This window comes from Pelophylax lessonae (assembly GCF_965119305.1).
Source record: "Pelophylax lessonae genome assembly, chromosome: 9".
Classification (NCBI taxonomy): domain Eukaryota; kingdom Metazoa; phylum Chordata; class Amphibia; order Anura; family Ranidae; genus Pelophylax; species Pelophylax lessonae.
Genome location: NC_138776.1, coordinates 260,958,020 through 260,981,395, shown reverse-complemented (window position 1 = coordinate 260,981,395; position 23,376 = coordinate 260,958,020). Strand labels below are relative to the sequence as shown.

Sequence of the window (23,376 nt, the reverse complement as noted above, 5' to 3'; positions counted from 1 at the left end):
TCATCAGGTTCAAATCCTGACCAGGAGACGACCTGCATGGAGTGTGAATGCTCTCCTTGTGGGTTTCCTCCCGCACTCTAAAGACAGGCTGTTGGGTCAACTGAGTGCACCCAAGATGGCTGCCACCTCGTCTCCTAAGCACCTTCAGTCCCCAGGGAGATTAGTGAAACAGAAATTTAAAACTTAAATATACTCTCGCTGGCCAATTCGCTGTTCAAGTGCTTGGTAGCTCAAATTGCTAATCAGCCAATCACATGGCAGCAACTCAATGCATTTAGGCATCTGGGCGTGGTGAAGACCACTTGTTGAAGTTCAAACTGAGCGTCAGAATGGGGATTGAAGTGACGTTGAGCGTGGCATGGTTGTTGGTGGCAGACGGGCTGAACTGAGTATTTCTGGGGTTTTCACACACAACCATCTCTCGGGGTTACAGAGAATGGTGGGAACAGAGAAAATGTCCAGTGAGTGGCAGTTGTGTGGAGGAAAATGCCTCGTTGATGTCAGAGGAGAATGGGCAGACTGGTTCCAGATGATAGAAAGGCAACAGTAACCCAAATAACCACTCGTTACATCCAAGGTGTGCAGAATACCATCTCTGAATGCACAACACATCAAACCTTGAAGCTGAGGTTTAAAAAAAGACACCAGTCCATTCAGTTCAACCTATGATGAGTGTGTGTGTTTATGCCAAGAGTACATTGTATATCCCTGTATGTTGTGGTCGTTAAGTTACCCAGCTAATAGTTTTTTAAACTATCAATGATCCCTGCTGATTCCAAAGTAGTGAGTGTACAACTTGTATAACAGAGTAAATCTGCTGTCCCCTCAAAATAACTCAACACACAGCCATTAATGTCTAAACCGCTGGCAACAAAAGTGAGTACACCCCTAAGTGAAAATGTCCAAATTGGGCCCAAAGTGTCAATATTTTTTGTGGCCACCATTATTTTCCAGCACTGCCTTGGGGCATGGAGTTCACCAGAGCTTAACAGGTTGCCACTGGAGTCCTCTTCCACTCCTCCATGACAACAACACGGAGCTGGTGGATGTTAGAGACCTTGCGCTCCTCCACCTTCCGTTTGAGGGCGCCCCACAGATGCTCAATAGGGTTTAAGTCTGGAAACATGCTTGGCCAGTCCATCACCTTTACCCTCAGCTTCTTGAGCAAGGCAGTGGTCATCTTGGAGGTGTGTTTGGGGTCGTTACCATGTTGGAATACTGCCCTGCAGCCCAGTCTTTGAAGGGAGGGGATCATGCTCTGCTTCAGTATGTCACAGTACATGTTGGCATTCATGGTTCCCTCAATGAACTGTAGCTCCCCAGTGCCGGCAGCACTCATGCAGCCCCAGACCATGACACTCCCACCACCATGCATGACTCTAGGCAAGACACACTTGTCTTTGTACTCCTGTTTGCCGCCACACACGCTTGACACCATCTGAACCAAATATGTTTATCTTGGTCTCATCAGACCACAGGAGATGGTTCCAGTAATGCATGTCCTTAGTCTGCTTGTCTTCAGCAAACTGTTTGTGGGCTTTCTTGTGCATCATCTTTAGAAGAGGCTTCCTTCTGGGATGAAAGCCATGCTGACCAATTTGATGCAGTGTGCAGCGTATGGTCTGAGCACTGACAGGCTGACCCCCCCACCCCTTCAACCTCTGCAGCAATGCTGGCAGCACTCATACGTCTATTTCCCAAAGAAAACCTCTGGATATGACGCTGAGCACGGCATTTAACTTCTTTGGTCGACCATGGCGAGGCCTGTTCTGAGTGGAACCTATCGTGTTAAACCGTTGAATGGTCTTGGCCACCGTGCTGCAGCTCAGTTTCAGGGTCTTGGCAATCTTCTTATAGCCTAGGCCATCTTTATGTAGAGCAACAATTCTTTTATTCAGATCCTCAGAGAGTTCTTTGCCATGAGGTGCCATGTTGAACTTCCAGTGACCAGTATGAGAGAGTGAGAGCGATAACACCAAATTTATCACACCTGCTCCCCATTCACACCTGAGACCTTGTAACACTAACGAGTCACATGACACCGGGGAGGGAAAATGGCTAATTGGGCCACATTTGGACATTTTCACTTAGGGGTGTACTCACTTTTGTTGCCAGCGGTTTAGAAATTAATGGCTGTGTGTTGAGTTATTTTGAGGGGACAGCAAATTTACACTGTTATACAAGCTGTACACTCACTACTTTACATTGTAGCAAAGTGTCATTTCTTCAGTGTTGTCACATGAAAAGATAGAATAAAATATTTACAAAAATGTGAAGGGTGTACTCACTTTTATGAGATACTGTATATTCGCTGGGAGTGGGGAGTGTCTGTATCCTTGCTAGTGAATCCTACAATTTGGATTTTTATTAAAATTATTCTGTGCATACTCTGCTGGACTCGTCAACTCGTCGGACTCTCTGGAAAAAAACCTTGCTCAACAGGGATCTTTCCGCCTATCCCAGTGAGCAGGCAGATGACAGGTCCATGTCTGCTCCGCTTATGTAGAGCAGACACAGCCCGCTCTCCTCTATGGGCAGTTGGATTTAAACTAAGTGCCTGTCCGTTTTCCCCCAACTGCCATTAGATCAGACTGTCCACTAGACAGAAAAGCAACAGAACCCCATCCGTCTGTTTTAAAGTGATCGGATTTAATGTAGGTGGGGGTGCGGGTCCAACTTAAAAACGGAATGGTGGATCCGGTCGGAACTATAGTGTACAAAAGGAGCCCAAGATGATCATCCATATGGAAGAATAAGATGGTCAAAATATCCCCAGCAGCCTAGAGAGTGCTCCAGTGTCCAAAGGTCTCAGTGGAGCAAGATCTATTCTCCAAACCTCAATTACTCTCTATGAACTGAACTGAGAACATTCCAATCATGGCACCAATGGACGACCCTGTATGAACTGAGCACCTTCCAATCACCACACCAATGAATGACTCTCTATGAACTGAGCACCTTCCAATCACCACACCAATGGATGACTCTCTATGAACTGAGCACATTCCAATCACCACACCAATGGATGACTCTCTATGAACTGAGCACATTCCAATCACCGCACCAATGGATGACTCTCTATGAACTGAGCACACTCCAATCACCACACCAATGGATGACTCTCTATGAACTGAGCGTATTCCAATCACCACACCAATGGATTACTCTCTATGAACTGAGCACCTTCCAATCACCACACCAATGGATGATTCTCTATGAACTGAGCACATCCCAATCACCACACCAATGGATGACTCTCTATGAACTGAGCACATTCCAATCACCACACCAATGGATGACTCTCTATGAACTGAGCACAATCCAATCACCGCACCAATGGATGACTCTCTATGAACTGAGCACACTCCAATCACCATACCAATGGATGACTCTCTATGAACTGATCACATTCCAATCACCACACCAATGGATGACTCTCTATGAACTGAGCACACTCCAATCACCATACCAATGGATGACTCTCTATGAACTGAGCACCTTCCAATCACCACACCAATGGATGACTCTCTATGAACTGAGCACTTCAAATCACCACACCAATGGATGACTCTCTATGAACTGAGCACCTTCCAATCACCACACCAATGGATGACTCTCTATGAACTGAGCACATCCCAATCACCACACCAATGGATGACTCTCTATGAACTGATCACATTCAAATAACCGCACCAATGGATGACTCTCTATGAACTGAGCACTTCCAATCACCACACCAATGGATGACTCTCTATGAACTTAGCACACTCCAATCACCACACCAATGGATGACTCTCTATGATCTGAGCACTTCCAATCACCACACCAATGGATGACTCTCTATGAACTGAGCACTTCAAATCACCACACCAATGGATGACTCTCTATGAACTGAGCACAATCCAATCACCAATCGCCTTAGAATTATTGTCATAAAAAAAAAAAAAAAAAAAAAAAAAAAAACAACAGACTCAGAACAGAAGATTGTGAAGTGTACAGCTTTATTTTTTTATTTAGGAAATTAAAGTAACTAATTACCAGACAATAAAACTAAGACTGAATTTAAAGAAAAACTGAAATGCAACAAGGACATCAAACTATTTATACATTGGATGAACCGATGAAAACACAGCAAAGATGTGCAGCAGCCAACAGGAGGTCCATTCATAAAAGACAAATCCTCATTGATGTTCCGCCATTTTTTTTGCCTATATAATGCTGCCGTAGGTTGTTTATTGCCTGTGTATTTGTAGGGATGTCCATGTATTGTCACGATAGCCAGTGCGTTACCTTCTTTGTTACCCATCTTATTCTTCAGCTGCCAATTCGTTGTCACATCTGGTGTAAAACATTTTTGACCATTGTTTGAATATTTGACCATTATTCCAGAAGCGCATTTGAGAGGTCAAGCACTGATGTTGGGACGAGAAGGCCTGGCTCACAGTCTCCACTCGAATTCATCCCGAAGGTGTTCTGTCGGGTTGAAGTCAGGACTCTGTGCAGGCCAGTCAACTTCCTCCACCCCAAACTCGCTCATCCATGTCTTTATGGGCCTTGCTTTGTGCACTGGTGTGCAGTCATGTTGGAACAGGAAGGGGCCATCCCCAAACTGTTCCCACAAAGTTGGGAGCATGAAATTGTCCAAAATGTCTTGGTATGCTGACGCCTTAAGAGTTCCCTTCACTGGAACTAAGGGGCCAAGCCCAACCCCTGAAAAACAACCCCACACCATAATCCCCCCTCCACCAAATTATTTGGACCAGTGAACAAAGCAAAGTCCATAAAGACATGGATGAGCGAGTTTGAGGTGAAAAAACTGGCTTGCAGTCTCTGCTCTAATTCATCCTAAAGGTGTTCTATCTGGTTGAGGTCAGCCCACACTCCTAATGCAAGCCGGGACGCTCACCTGTGACATCGCTGGTGTCTAAGAAGGCTGGACCTCTGACTAAAACATTTCCCGCACTTGGGGCATAAATACGGTCGTTCGCCTGTGTGAATTCTCTGGTGTGTAAAAAGGCTTCCTTTCGCGGTGAAACATTTCCCGCACTCTGAACATGAATAGGGTTTCTCACCTGTGTGAATTTTGTGGTGCGCGAGAAGGCTTCCTTTCGTAGTGAAACACTTCCCACACTCTGAACATGAATAGGGACATGCCCCAGTGTGAGTTTTCTGGTGTGCATGAAGGTCTCCTTTCTTAGGGAAACATTTCCCGCACTCTGAACATGAATAGGGATTCTCCACTATGTGAATTCTCTGATGTTTATGAAGTTTTTCTATCCTAATAAAACATTCTCCACATTCTGAACACGAATAAGGGCGTTCCCCCGTGTGAATTCTTTGGTGCACTTGAAGTACTTTTTTGTCAGTGAAACCTTTCCCGCACTCTGAACATGAATAGGGACGCTCACCACTGTGACACCTCTGGTGGGTAAGAAGGTTTACTTTCTGACTGAAAGATTTCCCGCACTCTAGGCAAGAAAAGGGACGCTCGCCTGTGTGAGTCTTGCGATGGGTATCAAGTTTACTTTTCTGAATAAAGCATTTCCCGCACTCTGGACATGAATAGGGACGCTCACCCGTGTGACTTCTCTGATGTACAAGGAGTTTTCCTTTTCGAATAAAACATTTGCCGCACTCTGGGCATGAAAAAGGACGCTCGCCCGTGTGAATTCTCTGGTGTGTAAGAAGGTCTCCTTTCTGGATAAAACATTTCCCGCACTCTGAACACGAATAAGGACGTTCACCCGTGTGAATTCTCTGGTGTGTAAGAAGGTTTCCTTTCTCAGTGAAACATTTCCCGCACTCTGGACATGAAAAAGGACGCTCACCCGTGTGAGTCCTCTGATGTCTATGAAGGTCCCCGCTTTTAGTGAAAGATTTTCCGCACACCGAACACGACAATGAACGCTCTCCTGTGGAAACTCTTTCATGGCTTCGGAAACGTTCTTTGGGATTGGACGGATCTGTAGATCTCTCCATACTGTGAGATCTTAGATGTGTCTCTGGAGTTACAGTATGTGATCTATCAGAGGACTCCTGAGGATTGGAGGGATCCATCGATCTCTGTGTATTCGGAGTAATGACCTCTTCTCCTGGAAAGTGTTGTTCAATGTCATTTGATTTTTCATTATAATCTGGGGAGAACATAAGATGTTCCTCAGAGATATTCCTGGCACAGCATCCACCTGTTGGAAAAAAAATTAAATACATTTTATAAGTAGTCTTAATGCCTTACATTCAAAAATCATATTTGTGTGTCCATACAAGGATCTCCAGATCCTCCAGAGCTCTGTTATGGAACCGGGTGCAAGCATAACAAAAATAGGTGTACAAGCCAGATAAAGGACAGAATACAACCAAACCATACAGGCTAGCCTGTATGAGCTTTGATGAGATTGTTTTAATGAAGAACAGAAATGGACATTTCTCCTCCTCATTTCTTGAAAACAACAGGGATAGACCTTTCATCTGGTGTACAGTATCTCCTCCTCATGCGTTAGGAAGGCGACGTTATATTGAGGGATGGAGATGGACCTTTCATATGGTGTACAGTATCTCCTCCTCATTTGTTGGGAACATGACATTATATTGAGGAATGGAGATGGACCTTTCATATGGTGTACAGTATCTCCTCCTCATTTGTTGGGAACATGACGTTATATTGAGGAATGGAGATGGACCTTTCATATGGTGTACAGTATCTCCGCCTTATTTGTTGGGAACATGACGTTAAATAGAGGAATGGAGATGGTGTACACTATTGGGAACATTCAGTAGTGTGATAAATATAAGGATTACATTTTTTTGGCTACGACTTTAGAATTAAAGTTTCCCCACCACATATGCCGGAAACATTTGAGTAGGTATATCGATGACAATTTTGCTCCTAATATTAAAGGTTTCTAATTCTTTCCAATGTTGAAGGATGTTAAGATCTCTACTGTATCTTAAACAAGGACAACATTCACTTTCTACAAGTGAGAAAAGTTTGTTTCACGTCTGTATTTAAAAAGAAGCTATTATTAAATGCTATATAATGAGGAATAGTCTTCCACAGGAATTTGTTCTAGCTGACTGGAAGTGCTTCTAATATTTGTAGGAAGAAGTAGTGTAGAATATTGATCTGAGGAGTTATCGGATTGCCTTTTTTGGATCGGGAAGGAATTATTTTAGCTTAAAGAAAATTGGGCAAAATCGACTGTGGCTTTTCTACGCTCCTCTGGATCAACTGTGAGCTTTGGGTTTTTTAGGTAAATTCAATGGACAATTGAAATCTTACATTTCAACCCATGTAACATTGTAAATACATACTTTACATTCATAGAAGTAAATTGATTCTGCATTTAATGATTAGGACTTACTTGTGTCCATATGTAGAGAAGATTCCTTCTGTTCACTCTTTATAATCATCTCCCCCTCCTCCATAGATTGCTGATCTCCACTCACCAACATCTCTTCTTCTTCCTCTTTAACCTCAACTTTGATGGCTTTCAGTTCTTCACCCTAAACCCCAAAGATGACAGAATATGTTTGAGAAAAGGGAACAAGAGGTTACATAGCAAAATGTCATATACAATTTAGATTACATTGGAGTTCGAACAGTTCTAGTTGCTCAGTCCCACCTACCTGATGATGGTGAGGGATGGTGTGACCTTCCTGTGTGGAATCCCGGGAATACAGAGGACGGGGACATCTCTCTGGTGGGTTCCCATTACTGGAACCATCTGTAGGAAACACACACACTGACTGAATACATTGTTTCTATGTGTTTATCAGATGATGGGGGATCTAGGTGGAGCCTCCGTACTGCTCTCTCCTTTACAATAAAGTCTCCTCTTACCCGGTGATGTGAGGGGCGGCTGATTCTCCATCATGACGTCCTTGTAGAGATCCTTGTGTCCTTCTATATACTCCCACTCCTCCATGGAGAAATAGACAGTGACATCCTGACACCTTATAGGAACCTGACACACACAATGATACAGTCACCATCCAGACACATCCCTTGTCTGTTACTGGATAGTGGGATGGAGATATCTGCACAGCGTTCCTCCATAGTTCTCATAGGCTCCTCTTGGACCTCTCGTTATACTATATTAAAGGCCTCATATTTCAATGATGAAAACCAGAGATTTCCTTTTAGGTACAACTCGAACCAGGCATGTCAAACTGTTATTTTATGGGCTCTGTGAAGCCCTCTGTTTCCTACTATGCGGCCCTCAGTGGTTTGAGAAGATTGCACTTTCGGCAATTCTCCAGTTCATAAATTATGGTTTCTTACACAATTTTGAACTCTGGAATGTATATATTGTGAGCCCCGTCCTATTATGCCTCGTTTCCACTGAGTGGTACGGTTCGGTTCAGTACGGTACGGTTCGGAACGGTACACCTTGCGTTTCCACTGCCAATAGTACCCTTTCATGATAGGCGTGGTGTAGCAAGAAAGCTGTGATCGACGATTCTCTGTCAACCAATCAAGTTCTGCAGAGTGTAGCTCCACCCTGTTGGTACGGTACTAATGTGCTTGGTACCTCAACGAAAGGGTACCAAAAAAGTGGTACGGTACGGTTCGGAATTAGGGTACCATTCATAATGGAAACGGCATAAATAGCGTACCGTACCGAACCGAACCGTACCAGAAAGCTCAGTGGAAAGGAGGCATTACACTGAGTGTACTGTGCACATTGATGTCACCCTGACAGCCAACTCCACCACAACAGGTCTGGGGGCATCTGTGCCGTGATTGGTGTTCAGGATCACATGACAGAGACAGGGAACCCGTCAGGGTATGGTGAAGGGTCAAAGAAAACCAACAATCTTCCACTAACATACTGTGAGGTACAGAATTGCAGCATCAGTTCCATCAAACCACAAAAATTAGAAGCTTTATATCTTATTCTACGTACTGTAGGAATGTTCATACCTTCTGCTGCCTTCATTAGAACTTCTATCTGACCTCCCAATTGTCTGAGCTGAGACAAGGAGACACTTTTTTTTAGCATGGATGGATGAATGGTTTAGTGTAGTATAAAACTTTAGGTAGGTAATTAGTATAATTTTTATGGTGGTCCGTACATCAGACCAAAGAGAGGGACAACTGAGGAGGAAAGAGAGACTGACAGATCTGATTCCAAATGAGGCATGGCTGGGAGCTGAGCTCTAACTGTTTATTCTTCTTCCTTCATATATCTGAATCCAGTGAAGCCATGACTTCATCTTCGTGATGAGAGCCAAGAACCCCGAGATAAGCTTGATAAATGGTTCTATATTTAGGATGTATCCGGTCTATAAACCAGAGGCTCTGGATGGACAGTTGGATAAATGGTTCCATATTTAGGATGTATCCGGTCTATAAACCAATGGCTCTGGATGGACAGTTGGATAAATGGTTCCATATTTAGGATGTATCCGGTCTATAAACCAGAGGCTCTGGATGGACAGTTGGATAAATGGTTCTATATTTAGGATGTATCCGGTCTATAAACCAGAGGCTCTGGATGGAGAGTTGGATAAATGGCTCTATATTTAGGATGTATCCGGTCTATAAACCAATGGCTCTGGATGGACAGTTGGATAAATGGTTCCATATTTAGGATGTATCCGGTCTATAAACCAGAGGCTCTGGATGGACAGTTGGATAAATGGTTCTATATTTAGGATGTATCCGGTCTATAAACCAATGGCTCTGGATGGACAGTTGGATAAATGGTTCCATATTTAGGATGTATCCGGTCTATAAACCAGAGGCTCTGGATGAACAGTTGGATAAATGGTTCTATATTTAGGATGTATCTGGTCTATAAACCAGAGGCTCTGGATAGACAGTTGGATAAAAGGTTCTATATTTAGGATGTATCCGGTTTATAAACCAGAAGCTCTGGAGGAAAAGGAGGAAACATGACGGGGCGGTTACCGGGTGTAAATATAAAATAATATCTTATTACCTCCTCTGCTGCCAGTTCCAACAATGTCTCCTCTCTAATCCCTCCCAACTCACCCTGAACCTGGAAATTCTTGTCTATATCAGTTCTTGTTTGTAAATGACATCACTTCCCGTCTCTATGATCCACTGACAAGTGAGATCCCCACCTTGTGGACATTGTTAGAAATGCAGCCTGGTTTATTGATACTTTGACTACTTTTTAGTGCATTCCCAATTATTTGTATGTTTTACCCCTGAGTGTCCTCTTCATGAGCAGCCTCCATGATGGGCGGTTGACACCCACAAAAATGTGTAAAAACCAGTGCCGTCATTTTTGTTGATGGTCGCATGGACCCTTTCCTCGGTAGCCCCTGGCTAATTGGTCAGCCAATTCTGTATAATTCAGGAGCCTGGAAGATGGACTTCACCCAAAGGAAAATAATACACACGAGTAGCAGGTGAAATCAATCTTCATTCTCGTTATAGCATCTGAGGGTTATATACAGCTTACAAGGAGAGGGAAGGCTAGAGCAGATACAGAAAAACAGGTTTGAGATGATTATGGGAAAATCCAGACATTTACAAGGAATGCAAAGTTTCTAGTTTCACTAGTCACGAATGGCTCATTTCCACTGAGCGGTACGGTTCGGTTTGGTACGGTACGCTATTTATGCCGTTTCCATTGTGAATGGTACCCTAATTCCGAATCGTACCGTACCACTTTTTTGGGACCCTTTCGTTGGGGTACCAAGCACATTAGTACCGTACCAACAGGGTGGAGCTACACTCTGCAGAACCTTGATTGGTTGACAGAGAATCGTGTATCACATCTTTCCTGCTACACCACGCCTATCATGAAAGGGTAATATTGGCAGTGGAAACGCAAGGTGTACCGTTCCGAACCGTACCGTACTGAACTGTACCGTACCGTACCACTCAGTGGAAACGAGGCATAAGTGCAACGTGTAACTTAAACACTCTAAAATGGAGACAGTTGATCTCTAAAATGGAGGAGCATACAAAATGGAGTTACGTATATTCCTTCAATATTCACCCATGACCAATGTGATCCACCATTGTCGGATGATCACGTATCTGTAGATGCCTTTTGATGTTTCTATGTTCTTTTTCCCATTGCACACATACAGTATGTTGAAAATTACGTGCAGCCCTTTGGTGATGTCAGGGATGGCATTTGAGGACCCCTTTAGCTCATAGGTTGACCACCACTGGTCTAGAGAGCGATCCAATGATGAAAGCTCTCAGTGGAAGAATATATTTTCTTCCACACCCGAATGGCCAAAGTTGCCAATATCTCCGGTACAAGTCAACCTCACTGAAACTCGCTCTCTAATTCATCCCAAAGGTGTTCTATGGGGTTGAGGTCAGGACCAGTCAAGTTCCTCCACCCCAAACTCGCTCATCCATGTCTTTATGGACCTTGCTTTGTGCACTGGTGCGCAATCATGTTGGAACAGGAAGGGGCCGTCCCCAAACTCTTCCCACAAAGTTGGGAGCATGAAATTGTCCAAAATGTCTTGGTATGCTGACGCCTTAAGAGTTTCCTTCACTGAAACTAAGGGGCCAAGCCCAACCCCTGAAAAACAACCCCACACCATAATCATCCCTCACCAAATGATTTGGACCAGTGCACAAAGCAAGGTCCATATTTTCATGGTCCCAACTTTATGGGAACAGTTTGGGGATGACCCCAACCTGACTGCACACCAGTGCACAAAGCAAAGTCCATAAAGACATGGATGAGTGAGTTTGGGGTGGAAGAACTTGACTGGCCTGACTTCAACCCAATAGAACACCTTTGGGATGAATCAGAGTGGAGACTGCGAGCCAGACCTTCTCTACGAACATCAGAGCCTGACCTCACAAATGCGCTTCTGGAAGAACGGTCAAACAGAAGAGTTGAAGCTGTTATAGCTGCAAAGGGTGGGTCAACAAAGTTTTCAACTCTGGGTGGGTCAACAAAGTATTGAACTCTATGGACTAAAGCCTCGTACACACGCGTCAAAAATCGGCAGGGAATTTTCGTCCGACGACTGATCTGCCGATTTTCGGCTTGTTAGTATGATGCTTCCGACAACCGACTGCGACTTTTCAGCCGGACAAAATCTGGTGTGCATGCTATAAAATTTTTGTTGGCCGTAAACAGAACGGCCGATTGTTCTTCAGTCAGTACAGATTTCGGCAGACAAAAATGTGATGAGCAAGACTGGGCATGCTCAGAGAAGAAAAAACACACGGAAAGTAAACCAGAACATGACATCACTTCTGAAGTTGGTTGTTGTTGGCCGATAAAATTTGTGTGCAGTCAAGAGCACATTTCAACCAAAACAACAACACTGGACAAAAGACGGCCGATCGGTCGGCCAACAATCGTTGCGTGTGTACGAGGCTTAAGCTCTAACGAGTCGGGCCCTCTGATTGCTCCTGTATTGTAACTGTATTGTCTGCACTCATGTTGTAAAGAGCTGCACAAATTGCTGGTGCTATATAAATCCTGTATAATAATAATAATAATAATAATAAATTGTAAATAAAACAGAAAAAAAGTAATCAGAACAGAATATAAAAGGTGTAAAGCTTTATTGTTTATTTAAGAAAATCGGAATAACTGATTAACAACAAAAGTGAAGTTGAATTTAAATCAAATCTTGTATAATGGAAATAAAAAAGATACATCAAATTTATTATACATTGGCTGGACCAATGAAAACCCAGCTCCTTCAGTAACGCAAAATGCACGGTAGCTGATAGCAACCTATAAATCTATATTCTATAATCTAAAATGTAAGGTTCAATGGTAAAATACAAATCCTTGTTTGACTGGATGCTCCAGAATGTATTCCTATCATTGTTTGTTTGTTGCCCGTGTATTGGTAGGGTTATCCATGTATTGTCATGATAGCCACTGCATTACCACTTCTTCATTGGCTGCTATACTTAGTCCATTACCCTTCTTCATTGGCTGCTATACTCAGTCCATTACCCTTCTTTATTGGCTGCTATACTCAGTCCATTACCCTTCTTCATTGGCTGCTATACTTAGTCCATTACCCTTCTTCATTGGCTGCTATACTCAGTCCATTACCCTTCTTCATTGGCTGCTATACTCAGTCCATTACCCTTCTTCATTGGCTGCTATACTCAGTCCATTACCCTTCTTCATTGGCTGCTATACTCAGTCCATTACCCTTCTTCATTGGCTGCTATACTCAGTCCATTACCCTTCTTGATTGGCCGCTATACTCAGTCCATTACCCTTCTTCATTTGCTGCTATACTCAGTCCATTACCACTTCTTCATTGGCTGCTATACTCAGTCCATTACCCTTCTTCATTGGCTGCTATACTCAGCCCATTACCCTTCTTCATTGGCTGCTATACTCAGTCCATTACCCTTCTTCATTGGCTGCTATACTCAGTCCATTACCCTTCTTCGATGGCTGCTATACTCAGTCCATTACCCTTCTTCATTGGCTGCTATACTCAGTCCATTACCCTTCTTCATTGGCTGCTATACTCAGTCCATTACCCTTCTTCATTGGCTGCTATACTCAGTCCATTACCCTTCTTCATTGGCCGCTATATACACTCAGACAATGTGATCTTCAGTAATCATGTATATTAAGCACTGGCCTACCAATGTGTCTCAGGGAAGTACCTCAACAGTCCCAGTAACAGCTGAGCATTGCAAGGGGGGACTGGGTAAAGAATCTTACTGGGCACCGTGGCCAACACAGAGAGAAACCGAACATTCCCTAAGACACACCGAGGAGGCTCTATATACACTATATTACCAAAAGTATTGGGACACCTGCCTTTACACACACATGAACTTGAATGGCATCCCAGTCTTAGTCCGAAGGGTTCAATATTGAGTTGGCCCACCCTTTGCAGCTATAACAGCTTCAACTCTTCTGGGAAGGCTGTCCACAAGGTTTAGGAGTGTGTCTATGGGAATGTTTGACCGTTCTTCCAGAAGAGCATTTGTGAGGTCAGGCACTAATGTTGGACGAGACGACCTGGCTCGCAGTCTCCGCTCTAATTCATTCATCCATAAAGGTGTTTTATTGGGTTGAGGTCAGGGCCCTTTACTATAAGGCGTCAGCATACCAAGACATTTTGGCCAATTTCATGGTCCCAACTTTGTGGGAAGAGTTTGGGGATGGCCCCTTCCTGTTCCAACATGACTGCACACCAGTGCACAAAGCAAGGTCCATAAAGACATGGATGAGCAGGGTTGAGGTCAGGACTCTGTGCAGGCCAGTCAAGTTCCTCCACCCCAAACTCGCTCATCAATGAAAATTGTGCTGGATTCCATGTCTGTGTATTTTTATAGAGTTAAGCTGCTTGTGGATGGTGCCAAGTCAGCAGGTGACCACCTCTGTGTCTTATTGAGGAGTTATGTTGCCTGTGGATGATGCCAAGTCAGAAGGTGACCACCTCTGTTCCTTATTGAAGAGTTACGCTGCCTGTGGATGGTGCCAAGTCAGAAGGTGACCACCTCTGTTCCTTATTGAAGAGTTACGCTGCCTGTGGATGGTGCCAGGTCAGCAGGTGACCATATCTATGCCTTACTGAAGAGTTACACTGCTTGTGGATGGTGCCAAGTCAGCAGGTGACCACCTCTGTGTCATATTGAAGAGTTACACTGCCTGTGGATGGTGCCAAGTCAGAATGTGACCACCTCTGTGTCTTATTGAGGAGTTACGCTGCCTGTGGATGGTGCCAAGTCAGCAGGTGTCTGCCTCTGTGTCTTATTAAATAGTTACATTACCTGTGGATGGTGCCAAGTCAAAATGTGACCACCTCTGTGTCTTATTGAGGAGTTACGCTGCCTGTGGATGGTGCCAAGTCAGCAGGTGTCTGCCTCTGTGTCTTATAGAAGACTTACGGTGCCTGGGAATGGTGCCAAGTCAGCAGGTGACCACCTCTGTGTCTTATTGAGGAGTTACACTGCCTGTGGATGGTGCCAAGTCAGCAGGTGACCACCTCTGTGTCTTATTGAAGAGTTACACTGCCTGTGGATGGTGCCAAATCAGCAAGTTTCCCGCACTCTTAGATGGCAGACCTTGTTCATGTTGTGTGAATTTCCTGGTGTGTAACGAGGCTTACTTTGTGACTGAAACATTTCCCGCACTCTGAGCATCAATAGGAATATTTACCTGTGATTTTTCAGATTTTTATGAAGTTTTTCTACCTGAACAAAACATTTCCCGCACTCTTAACATGAACAAGGACGTTACTTTGTGTGAACTCTCTGGTGTTTAAGAAGACTTCTTTTATTAGTGAAAGATTTCTCGCACTCCGAACATGAATAGGGACGCTCGCCCGTGTGAGTTCTCTTGTGCCGAAGAAAGTTTGATTGCTGTGTGAAAGATTTCCCGCACTCCGGGCAGGAATAAGGATGCTCACCCGTGTGGACTCTCTGGTGTATATTTAAGTGTTGTTTCATAGAGAAACTTTTCCCGCAATCCGCGCACGAAAAAGGACGCACCCCCGTGTGCACTCTCTGGTGGGTCAGCAAGATCTGTTTGAGAACGAAACGCTTCCCGCACTCTGAACACGAATAAGGTTTGTCTCCCGTGTGAATTCTCTGGTGCAAAAGAAGGCCTTCTCTCTTACTGAAACACTTCCCGCACTCTGAGCACTTATAGGGACGTTCGCCCGTGTGAACCTTCTGATGTTTTTGAAGCTCTTCCATCCGGCTGAAACCTTTCCCGCACTCCGAACACGAATAAGGACGCTCGCCTGTGTGAATTCTCAGGTGAATAAGAAAGTTATTTTTCTGGCTGAAACTTTTCCCGCACTCCGAACATAAGTAGGGAGGCTTGCCCATGTGAAATTTCTGGTGTGTTATAAGGTGCGACTCCTTAGCGAAACGTATCCCGCACTTTGAACACGAATAAGGACGCTCCTCTGTGTGAGCGGTCTGGTGACTAAGAAAGTCTTTGTTTTTGGTAAAAGTTTTCCCGCACACCGAACAGGACAATGAACTCCCTCCTGGGCGGCGGGAAGACTTCTTGGGATTGGATGGATCTGCAGCTCTCTCCATACTGTGAGGTCTTGGGTTGGAATCTGGAGGTACAATTTGTGACCTATCAGAGGATTGCTGAGGACTGGAGGGATCCATCGATCTCTGTGTGTTCTGAATGATGAAGTTCACTCCCGGAAAGTGTTGTGCGTTGTTATTATCTGGATTACGTCCTGAAGGTAAACTAGGACCATCCTCAGAAATATTCCCGCCATAACGTCCACCTGTTGGAGAATCATTTCGAAATACGTTATCAATATTCTTCATGGTGTACATTCAGAAAACGCACACTATATTACCGAGAGGATCGGGACGCCTGCCGTTATCCGCACATGGACTTCAATGGCATCCCAGTCTTAGTCCGTAGGGTTCAATATTGAGTTGGCCCACCCTTTGCAGCTATAACAGCTACAACTCTACTGGGAAGGCTGTCCACAAGGTTTAGGAGTGTGTCTATGAGAATGTTTCACCATTCTTCCAGAAGCGCATCTGTGAGGTCAGGCACTGTTGTTGGGCAGGAAGGCCTGGCTCGCAGTCTGCACTCTAATTCATCCCAAAGGTGTTCTATGGGGTTGAGGTCAGGGCCAGTCAAGTTCCTCCACCCCAAACTCATCCATGTCTTTATGGGCCTTGCTTTGTGCACTGGTGCGCAGTCATGTTGGAACAGGAAGGGGCCATCCCCAAACTGTTCCCACAAAGTTGGAAGCATGAAATTGTCCGAAATGTCTTGATATGCTGACGCCTTAAGAGTTCCCTTCACTGGAACTAAGGGGCCAAGCCCAACCCCTGAAAAACAACCCCACACCATAATCCCCCCTCCACCAAAGACATTTTGGACAATATTGAGCTCCCAACTTTGTGGGAACAGTTTGGGGATGGTCCCTTCCTGTTCCAACATGACTGCACACCAGTGCACAAAGCAAGGTCCATAAAAACATGGATGAGTGAGTTTGGGGTGGAGGAACTTGACTGGCCTGCACAGAGTCCTGACCTCAACCCAAAAGAACACCCTTGGGATGAATTAGAGCAGAGACTGTGAGCCAGGCCTTCTTATCCAACATCAGCGCCTGACCTCACAAATGCGCTTCTGGAAGAATGGTCAAACATTCCCATAGACACACTCCTAAACCTTATGGACAGCCTTCCCAGAAAAGTAGAAGCTGTTATAGCTGCAAAGGGTGGGCCAACTCAATATTGAACCCTACGGACTAAGATTGGGATGCCATTGAAGTTCATGTGCGGGTAAAGGCAGGTGTCCCAATTTTGACATTATAGTGTATATTCAAAAAAAATGTGAATTTTTATACAATTTGGATATTATTGTGTGTGGGGGTTGTCAGGCTTATTTGGGGAGGTTACATTTAAAAAAAAAAAGAAATAAAATGTCATATTTTGTTCTATATAGAAATATGAAGCAATGACATCCATTTTTGTTAGGTTACTGAAAGGTTAAATATCCTTTAACAAAAAGTGCCTACTCAACAGGTTTACCCCAAACATGCTGTGTTGACCTAAGGTAATAAATAAATAGTCTGTGTAACTTTCTTTAAGATAAAGTCTAAGACGCTATTCCAAGGTAATCTTAACTTTGTGTGATAACCATAAACATTAGTCAGTATTTTCTGTGCTTAAACCCATTTAAAAATAAGATTTACAGATACATTATAATCTTATATGTAATAGAATATTAACAATGAAATATATATATAACTAACATACATAGATATGTAGAAAACCGTTATATATTATAATTGTTTCATCCTTGCTAAAAGAAAGTTTAACTGATATGATGACTCATCTCTGTATGTCAAGAGAGGCTTCAGTAAACATTTGTAAATTGTAAGTTGTAGAAAGCATCATAAAACTTTTCTAACCTTGCTAGATTCTAGAAAGTCTGAGATGGTAAGCTCTTTGTCAATATAAGGTTCAAAGTTTATTTGTAGGCAAATAATGCTGTTATACTGAACCTAAGAGCAATACAATACTGCCATCTCTGGTGACTGACTACTACTAATTGAAGTCTTAGGTTAAAAAGTCATTTCCAATATATATAGATATATATATATATTAAATAAGATATATTAAATATTAAAATGGTGTTGCCAGATTTAATCTTTATTTAGATACAAGGTGGATATTAAATGGACATGTGATAGATGAGAGTATGGATAAATTATTATGTTGTTTTATGATAGTCTTAAATGGAGAAATCATTTACTTTTAATATTCAATATACTGGTCAACCAAGAGGTGTCACCCAATGACATCACCAGTTAATGAATAAGATGTCCCAGCCAATGAGGATAATGTCACTCCTTCTGGGTTTAGCTTATGGTAATTTTAATAGTCCTTTGTTCTATACCATATAAAAAGGAAAACTCAGATGAGAGAGAGACACACATGACATTTGCCCAACATACATCACACATACAATACACACGCTACTACAGCTATGCATAGACTCATCTATACAGACTCCATTTTGCTCCATCATGTATCTGAAACTTTGAGGGACGCCAAACGAAACTCCTCCCTACCTGGCCACCATCTTGGAAAGACAGCCATCTTAAGGACTCTGGTAACGACCATTCTAAGCTAGCAGCAATTTTAAATATGGTAAATATGCCTTGCTGTTTGTTTGATTATTATTCAATATCATTTATTTTCTTCCTTAAATGTTTTACATTGCATATTAAAGGGTAACAAGATTACAATCCCAGCCGTATTAACCATATGTAGATTTTTCTCTAAGAGATGAATTTTGCTTTTTATACATTTTTATTAATATCAGATTTAGCGCATATTGGCGTATTAGTCTCTCGTTTTGCATAGCCTATTCTCGCTTCATCTGCAGTGGAGTGACTATCAGGCTGTGCATTGCGCAGACAATTGTGGTCTGATTATATAGAACATTAATTTATGGTTTATACTATACCTGGAGAAAATGTAATCTTGCTTTATTTTTACTTTCATTATTGAGCTACAAATCACATTGCATTCATTGTTTGAAGTTCATATTTTATGTAAAGTTCTCTTTTTGTGTCATCTCAAGTTTGATCATTTATCGTGAATACATGTCTCGTGAATAAATATTTCATATTTTCCATACTGTAGACTGTTTTCACTAAGATTGGTATATGCTTTTAAAAAGAAATGAATCAATAAAAAGAATTCGCTACATATTGATTTATGGAAATAAGTTGAGATTCTCCTTCCGCACAGATCTTTGCTTATTGACATAAATAGACACTGTTATATTCAGAGCAGTATAAACATTCTGACAGGGTTATCATTGGTATACTCAAAGTTAAATCCAATCTGGATTTCTTTATGGAGTACCAGTGCTGACTCCGCTGTTGGAGATCCTGAGGACAAGGAACTCACGAAGAGCCTGAGGACTCATAAAGGTGGTCACTGAGGACGCTGTTGCTACTGGAGAAACTGCTGATCTCGGAAAAAGTACAGGATGCCGGTTTCAGCTTAAAGAGTAGGTTCGCTATTCAGCAAAAAATGAAAAGGTGCCAAACATCCTGGCCACTCCTCCAGCCCCCGCTGCACATATTAGAATATTGGGGAACCATGCTGCCAGTGTGGGGGTCTGTACACCGTACATGTATGTGGTAGCAAGGATTCTCATGGCATGGTGTTTGTGTAAGTGTTGATCTAGGACAGGGTTTCTCAACCAGGGTTCCTCCTGAGGTTTCTAGGGATTCCTTGAGGGTTTCTTCCAGAGGTTGATAGGGTTTCCTCCAGAGGTTGCTAGGGATTATTTGAGGGTTTTCTCCAGAGGTTGCTAGGGGTTCCTTAAGGGTTCCTCCAGAGGTTGCTAGGGATTCCTTGAGGGTTTCCTCCAGAGGTTGCTAGAGTTTCCTCCAGAGTTTGCTAGGGGTTCCTTAAGGGTTCCTCCAGAGGTTGCTAGGGATTCCTTGAGGGTTTCCTCCAGAGGTTGGTAGGGTTTCCTCCAGAGGTTGCTAGGGGTTTCTTAAGGGTTCCTCCAGAGGTTGCTAGGGATTCCTTAAGGGTTTCCTCGAGAGGTTGCTAGGGTTTCCTCCAGAGGTTGCTAGGGTTTCCTCCAGAGGTTGCTAGGGGTTCCTTAAGGGTTCCTCAGAGGTTGCTAGGGATTCCTTGAGGGTTTCCTCCAGAGACTGCTAGGGGTTCCTTAAGGGTTCCTCCAGAGGTTGCTAGGGATTCCTTGAGGGTTTTCTCCAGAGGTTGCTAGGGGTTCCTTAAGGGTTCCTCCAGAGGTTGCTAGGGATTCCTTGAGGGTTTCCTCCAGAGGTTGCTAGGGTTTCCTCCAGAGTTTGCTAGGGGTTCCTTAAGGGTTCCTCCAGAGGTTGCTAGGGGTTCTTTGAAGGAAAGGAATTTCTGCCTCTCAGATAAGTTCCCAATGACACCATTGTTCCTTTTAGCAATCTGTAAGGGGGTAATTCTTCCCAATGATGACAAGAGTAAGGAGCATTCTTGCCACTGACTGTCACACTATTGTGTTATGAGTTGTAGATTTTTAATTTTTAGCAGGGGTTCCCCGAGACCAGAAAATTATTCCAAGGGTTCCCCTGTGTTGAAATGGTTGAGAAAGTCTGATCTAGGACAAAATATGTTTGCGAAGCTCTGCTACAATTCCCATCATGCCTAGTCATGTCTGTGAATGTCAGACTTTTACAATGCCTCATGGGATGTGTCGTTCCTCAACAGCTGGAGGGCCGTAGTTTGAGGATCCCTGTAGTAACAGAGGAAGAGGAAGAAGGTGGCACACAGAAATGATGCTCAGTGCTCAGGACTAATTACACACTATAGAGGGATATGGATTGTTTAGATTTCATGTCTGAGGTTTACAACCACTTTAAGCAGGCAACGGTTCTACAGTTGGTTCTATGTATGGTGTATGCCTTTAGTAAAGATGGCTGCCAAGCTCGTCCTCAACCAACAGACGTGCGGACTCATGACTATTGCACGACCGGGAATCCAGAAAGGGAAATTCCATCAAATGCCATTTTTCCCCTCCAGTAAGGAGGAGACCTCCATCACCTAGCAAAAAAACGTAGGATTGCTAAGAGCGGGAGGGAGAGTTATTTGAGGTTCTAAAAGTTCTGCTTTCCAACGTATCCAATCCCCTGAGGGTAGGAACATAGAACCCAATCATCGAAGACTCGGCCTGTGTCCTGGACTGTACCAGGAAAAAACATATTCTATACTCATAGAAGTTCAATGAAAATGGGGACTACTTGTGTGTTTATTACTTACGTGTGTCGATATAAAGTGAAGATTCCTCCTGTTCACTTTTGATTGTCATCTCCCCCTCCTCCATAGACTGCCGATCTCCACTCACCAACGTCTCTTCTTCTTCTTCTTCCTCTTTAATCTTGATGTTGAGGTCTTTCAGTTCTTTACCCTGAACCCCAAAGATGATTGAATACATTTGTTAACCACTTAAGCCCCGGAAGATTTTACCCCATTCCTGACCAGGGCCTATTTTGCGATTCGGCACTGCGTGACTTTAACGGACAATTGCGCGGTCGTGCAACGCTGTATCTAAACGAATTTGACGTCCTTTTTTTCCCACAAACAGAGCTTTCTTTTGGTGGTATTTGATCACCTGTGCGATTTTTTTGATCATGCGCTATAAACAAAAAAAGAGCGAAAATTTTGCAAAAATTTTTCAAAAATAACAATATTTTTCAAATTTTTTATATGAAATTCCCCAAAAAAAAATTTAAAAATCTAAATTTTTTAACATTTTAGGCCAATTTGTTTTCTGCTACATATGTTTGGTAAAAAAAAATTGCAAAAAGCGTATTTTGATTGGTTTGCGCAAAAGTTATTGCGTTTACTAACAAAGGGAAAGATTTTGTTGTTTTTTTTTTAACACGTAATGGCGGCGATCTGCGATTTTTTTTGCGGGACTGCGACATTGCGGCCGACAGATCGGACCCTTGACTGACATTTTTGACACTTTTGGGGTTACCAGTGACATTACTACAATAATCAGTGCTATACATATGCTGTAAAAATGACACTGGGAGGGAAGGGGTTAACTTTATTGGAGAGGGAGGGGTTAAGTGTGTCCCTAGGGGCGTGTTTCTAACTGTGATTGGCTGTGGCTTGATGTGTAAGAACAGTGATCAACGGTCCTACATAGCAGAACCGTGTGATCTCCATTCTTACACAGGGGAGACTGACAGGCGACTGTGTTTACATTAGCCGCCTGCCTTTCTCCCGCTCTAACAGACGATCGCGAGTGACCGGCGGACATCGGGTCCACCGGGCACAAGCGTGGGGGGGGGTCCGTGACCGAGCGGGAGCGCGCGCTCGCTCCCCAGAGCCTCACATGCTAGCGACGTAGACCTACGTCGCTTTGCCTGTGAGGGGCTGACTGCCGCAGTAAATATACTGACGGCAGTCGGCAAGTGGTTAAAAGAAGCAAGCGATGACACAGAGCAATGTCACTTCATTAGTCAGAAGACATTTTTAGGTCCAAAGCTTAACCCAACCTACCTGATGATGGCGAGGGATGGTGTGACCTTCCTGTGTGGAATCCCGGGAATACAGAGGACGGGGACATCTCTCTGGTGGGTTCCCATTACTGGATCCATCTGTAGGAAACACACACACTGACTGAATACATTGTTTGAGAACATTTTGTTGAGTGCACTAGATGGACATTTGTCTCTTTGTAACCCATGTGACAATGTAAATACATACTTTATACACCTAAGGCTCGGTTCACACTACGTCGCTCCGACTTAGGGGGCGACCTGTGAAGTCGCGTGCAGTGCGACTTCGGGGCGACTTGCACGGACTTCATATAATGAATGTCTATGCAAGTCGCCTCCAGGTCGCCCCCAAGTAGTACAGGAACCTTTTTCTAAGTCGGAGCGACTTGTGTCGCTCCTATTAGAACGGTTCCTGTACTACACTATGGGAGCGTGACGGACCGCAACTTGTCAGGCTGACAAGTCGCGGTCCAAGTCGGATCAATGTGAATGCGGTCTTAAAGTAAAATGTTTCTACATTTAGTGTTTATTACTTACTTGTGTCCATATGTAGAGAAGATTCCTCCTGTTTACTTTCCATAATCATCTCCCCCTCCTCCATAGACTGCTGATCTCCACTCACCAACCTCTCTTCTTCTTCTTCTTTAACCTTGATGTTGAGGTCTTTCAGTTCTTCACCCTAAACCCCAAAGATGATAGAATACATTTGTTAAAAGAAGCAAGAGATGACACAGGGCAATGTCACCTCATTAGTCAGAAGACATTTTGAGGTCCACAGCTTAACCCCACCTACCTGATGATGGTGGGGGATGGTGTGACCTTCCTGTGTGGAATCCCGGGAATACAGAGGACGGGGACATCTCTCTGGTGGGTTCCAATTACTGGAACCATCTACCTGATGATGGCGAG

The 23,376-nt window shown here is 43.6% G+C and overlaps 4 protein-coding genes across 4 annotated transcripts in view; all 4 read right to left on the bottom strand.

Moving 5' to 3' along the window:
- Positions 1 to 23,376, bottom strand: part of LOC309564419 (uncharacterized protein) — a gene marked incomplete at its 3' end in the record, with an annotated part of 909,898 nt that overhangs the window by 434,250 nt on the left and 452,272 nt on the right.
- LOC309563479 (uncharacterized protein) lies at positions 4,882 to 7,425 on the bottom strand (the record flags this gene model as incomplete). The annotated part of the gene is made up of 2 exons (XM_082267872.1): positions 4,882 to 6,185; positions 7,362 to 7,425. The coding sequence occupies 2 exons, from the start codon at positions 7,423 to 7,425 to the stop codon at positions 4,903 to 4,905; spliced, it is 1,347 nt and encodes a 448-aa protein (XP_082123998.1). The 3' UTR covers positions 4,882 to 4,902.
- Positions 14,291 to 23,376, bottom strand: part of LOC309563477 (uncharacterized protein) — a gene marked incomplete at its 5' end in the record, with an annotated part of 99,647 nt that continues 90,561 nt past the window's right edge. Inside the window, 3 exon segments of the mRNA XM_082267870.1 lie at positions 14,291 to 15,000; positions 15,167 to 16,197; positions 21,218 to 21,365. Coding sequence (XP_082123996.1) covers positions 15,182 to 16,197; positions 21,218 to 21,365 — 1,164 coding nt within the window. The 3' untranslated portion in view covers positions 14,291 to 15,000; positions 15,167 to 15,181.
- The window catches only part of LOC309563478 (uncharacterized protein), a gene marked incomplete at its 3' end in the record, with an annotated part of 79,608 nt that continues 79,228 nt past the window's right edge, over positions 22,997 to 23,376 (bottom strand). The window contains exon 3 of the mRNA XM_082267871.1: positions 22,997 to 23,146. Coding sequence (XP_082123997.1) covers positions 22,997 to 23,146 — 150 coding nt within the window. The remainder of the gene's footprint in view (positions 23,147 to 23,376) is intronic.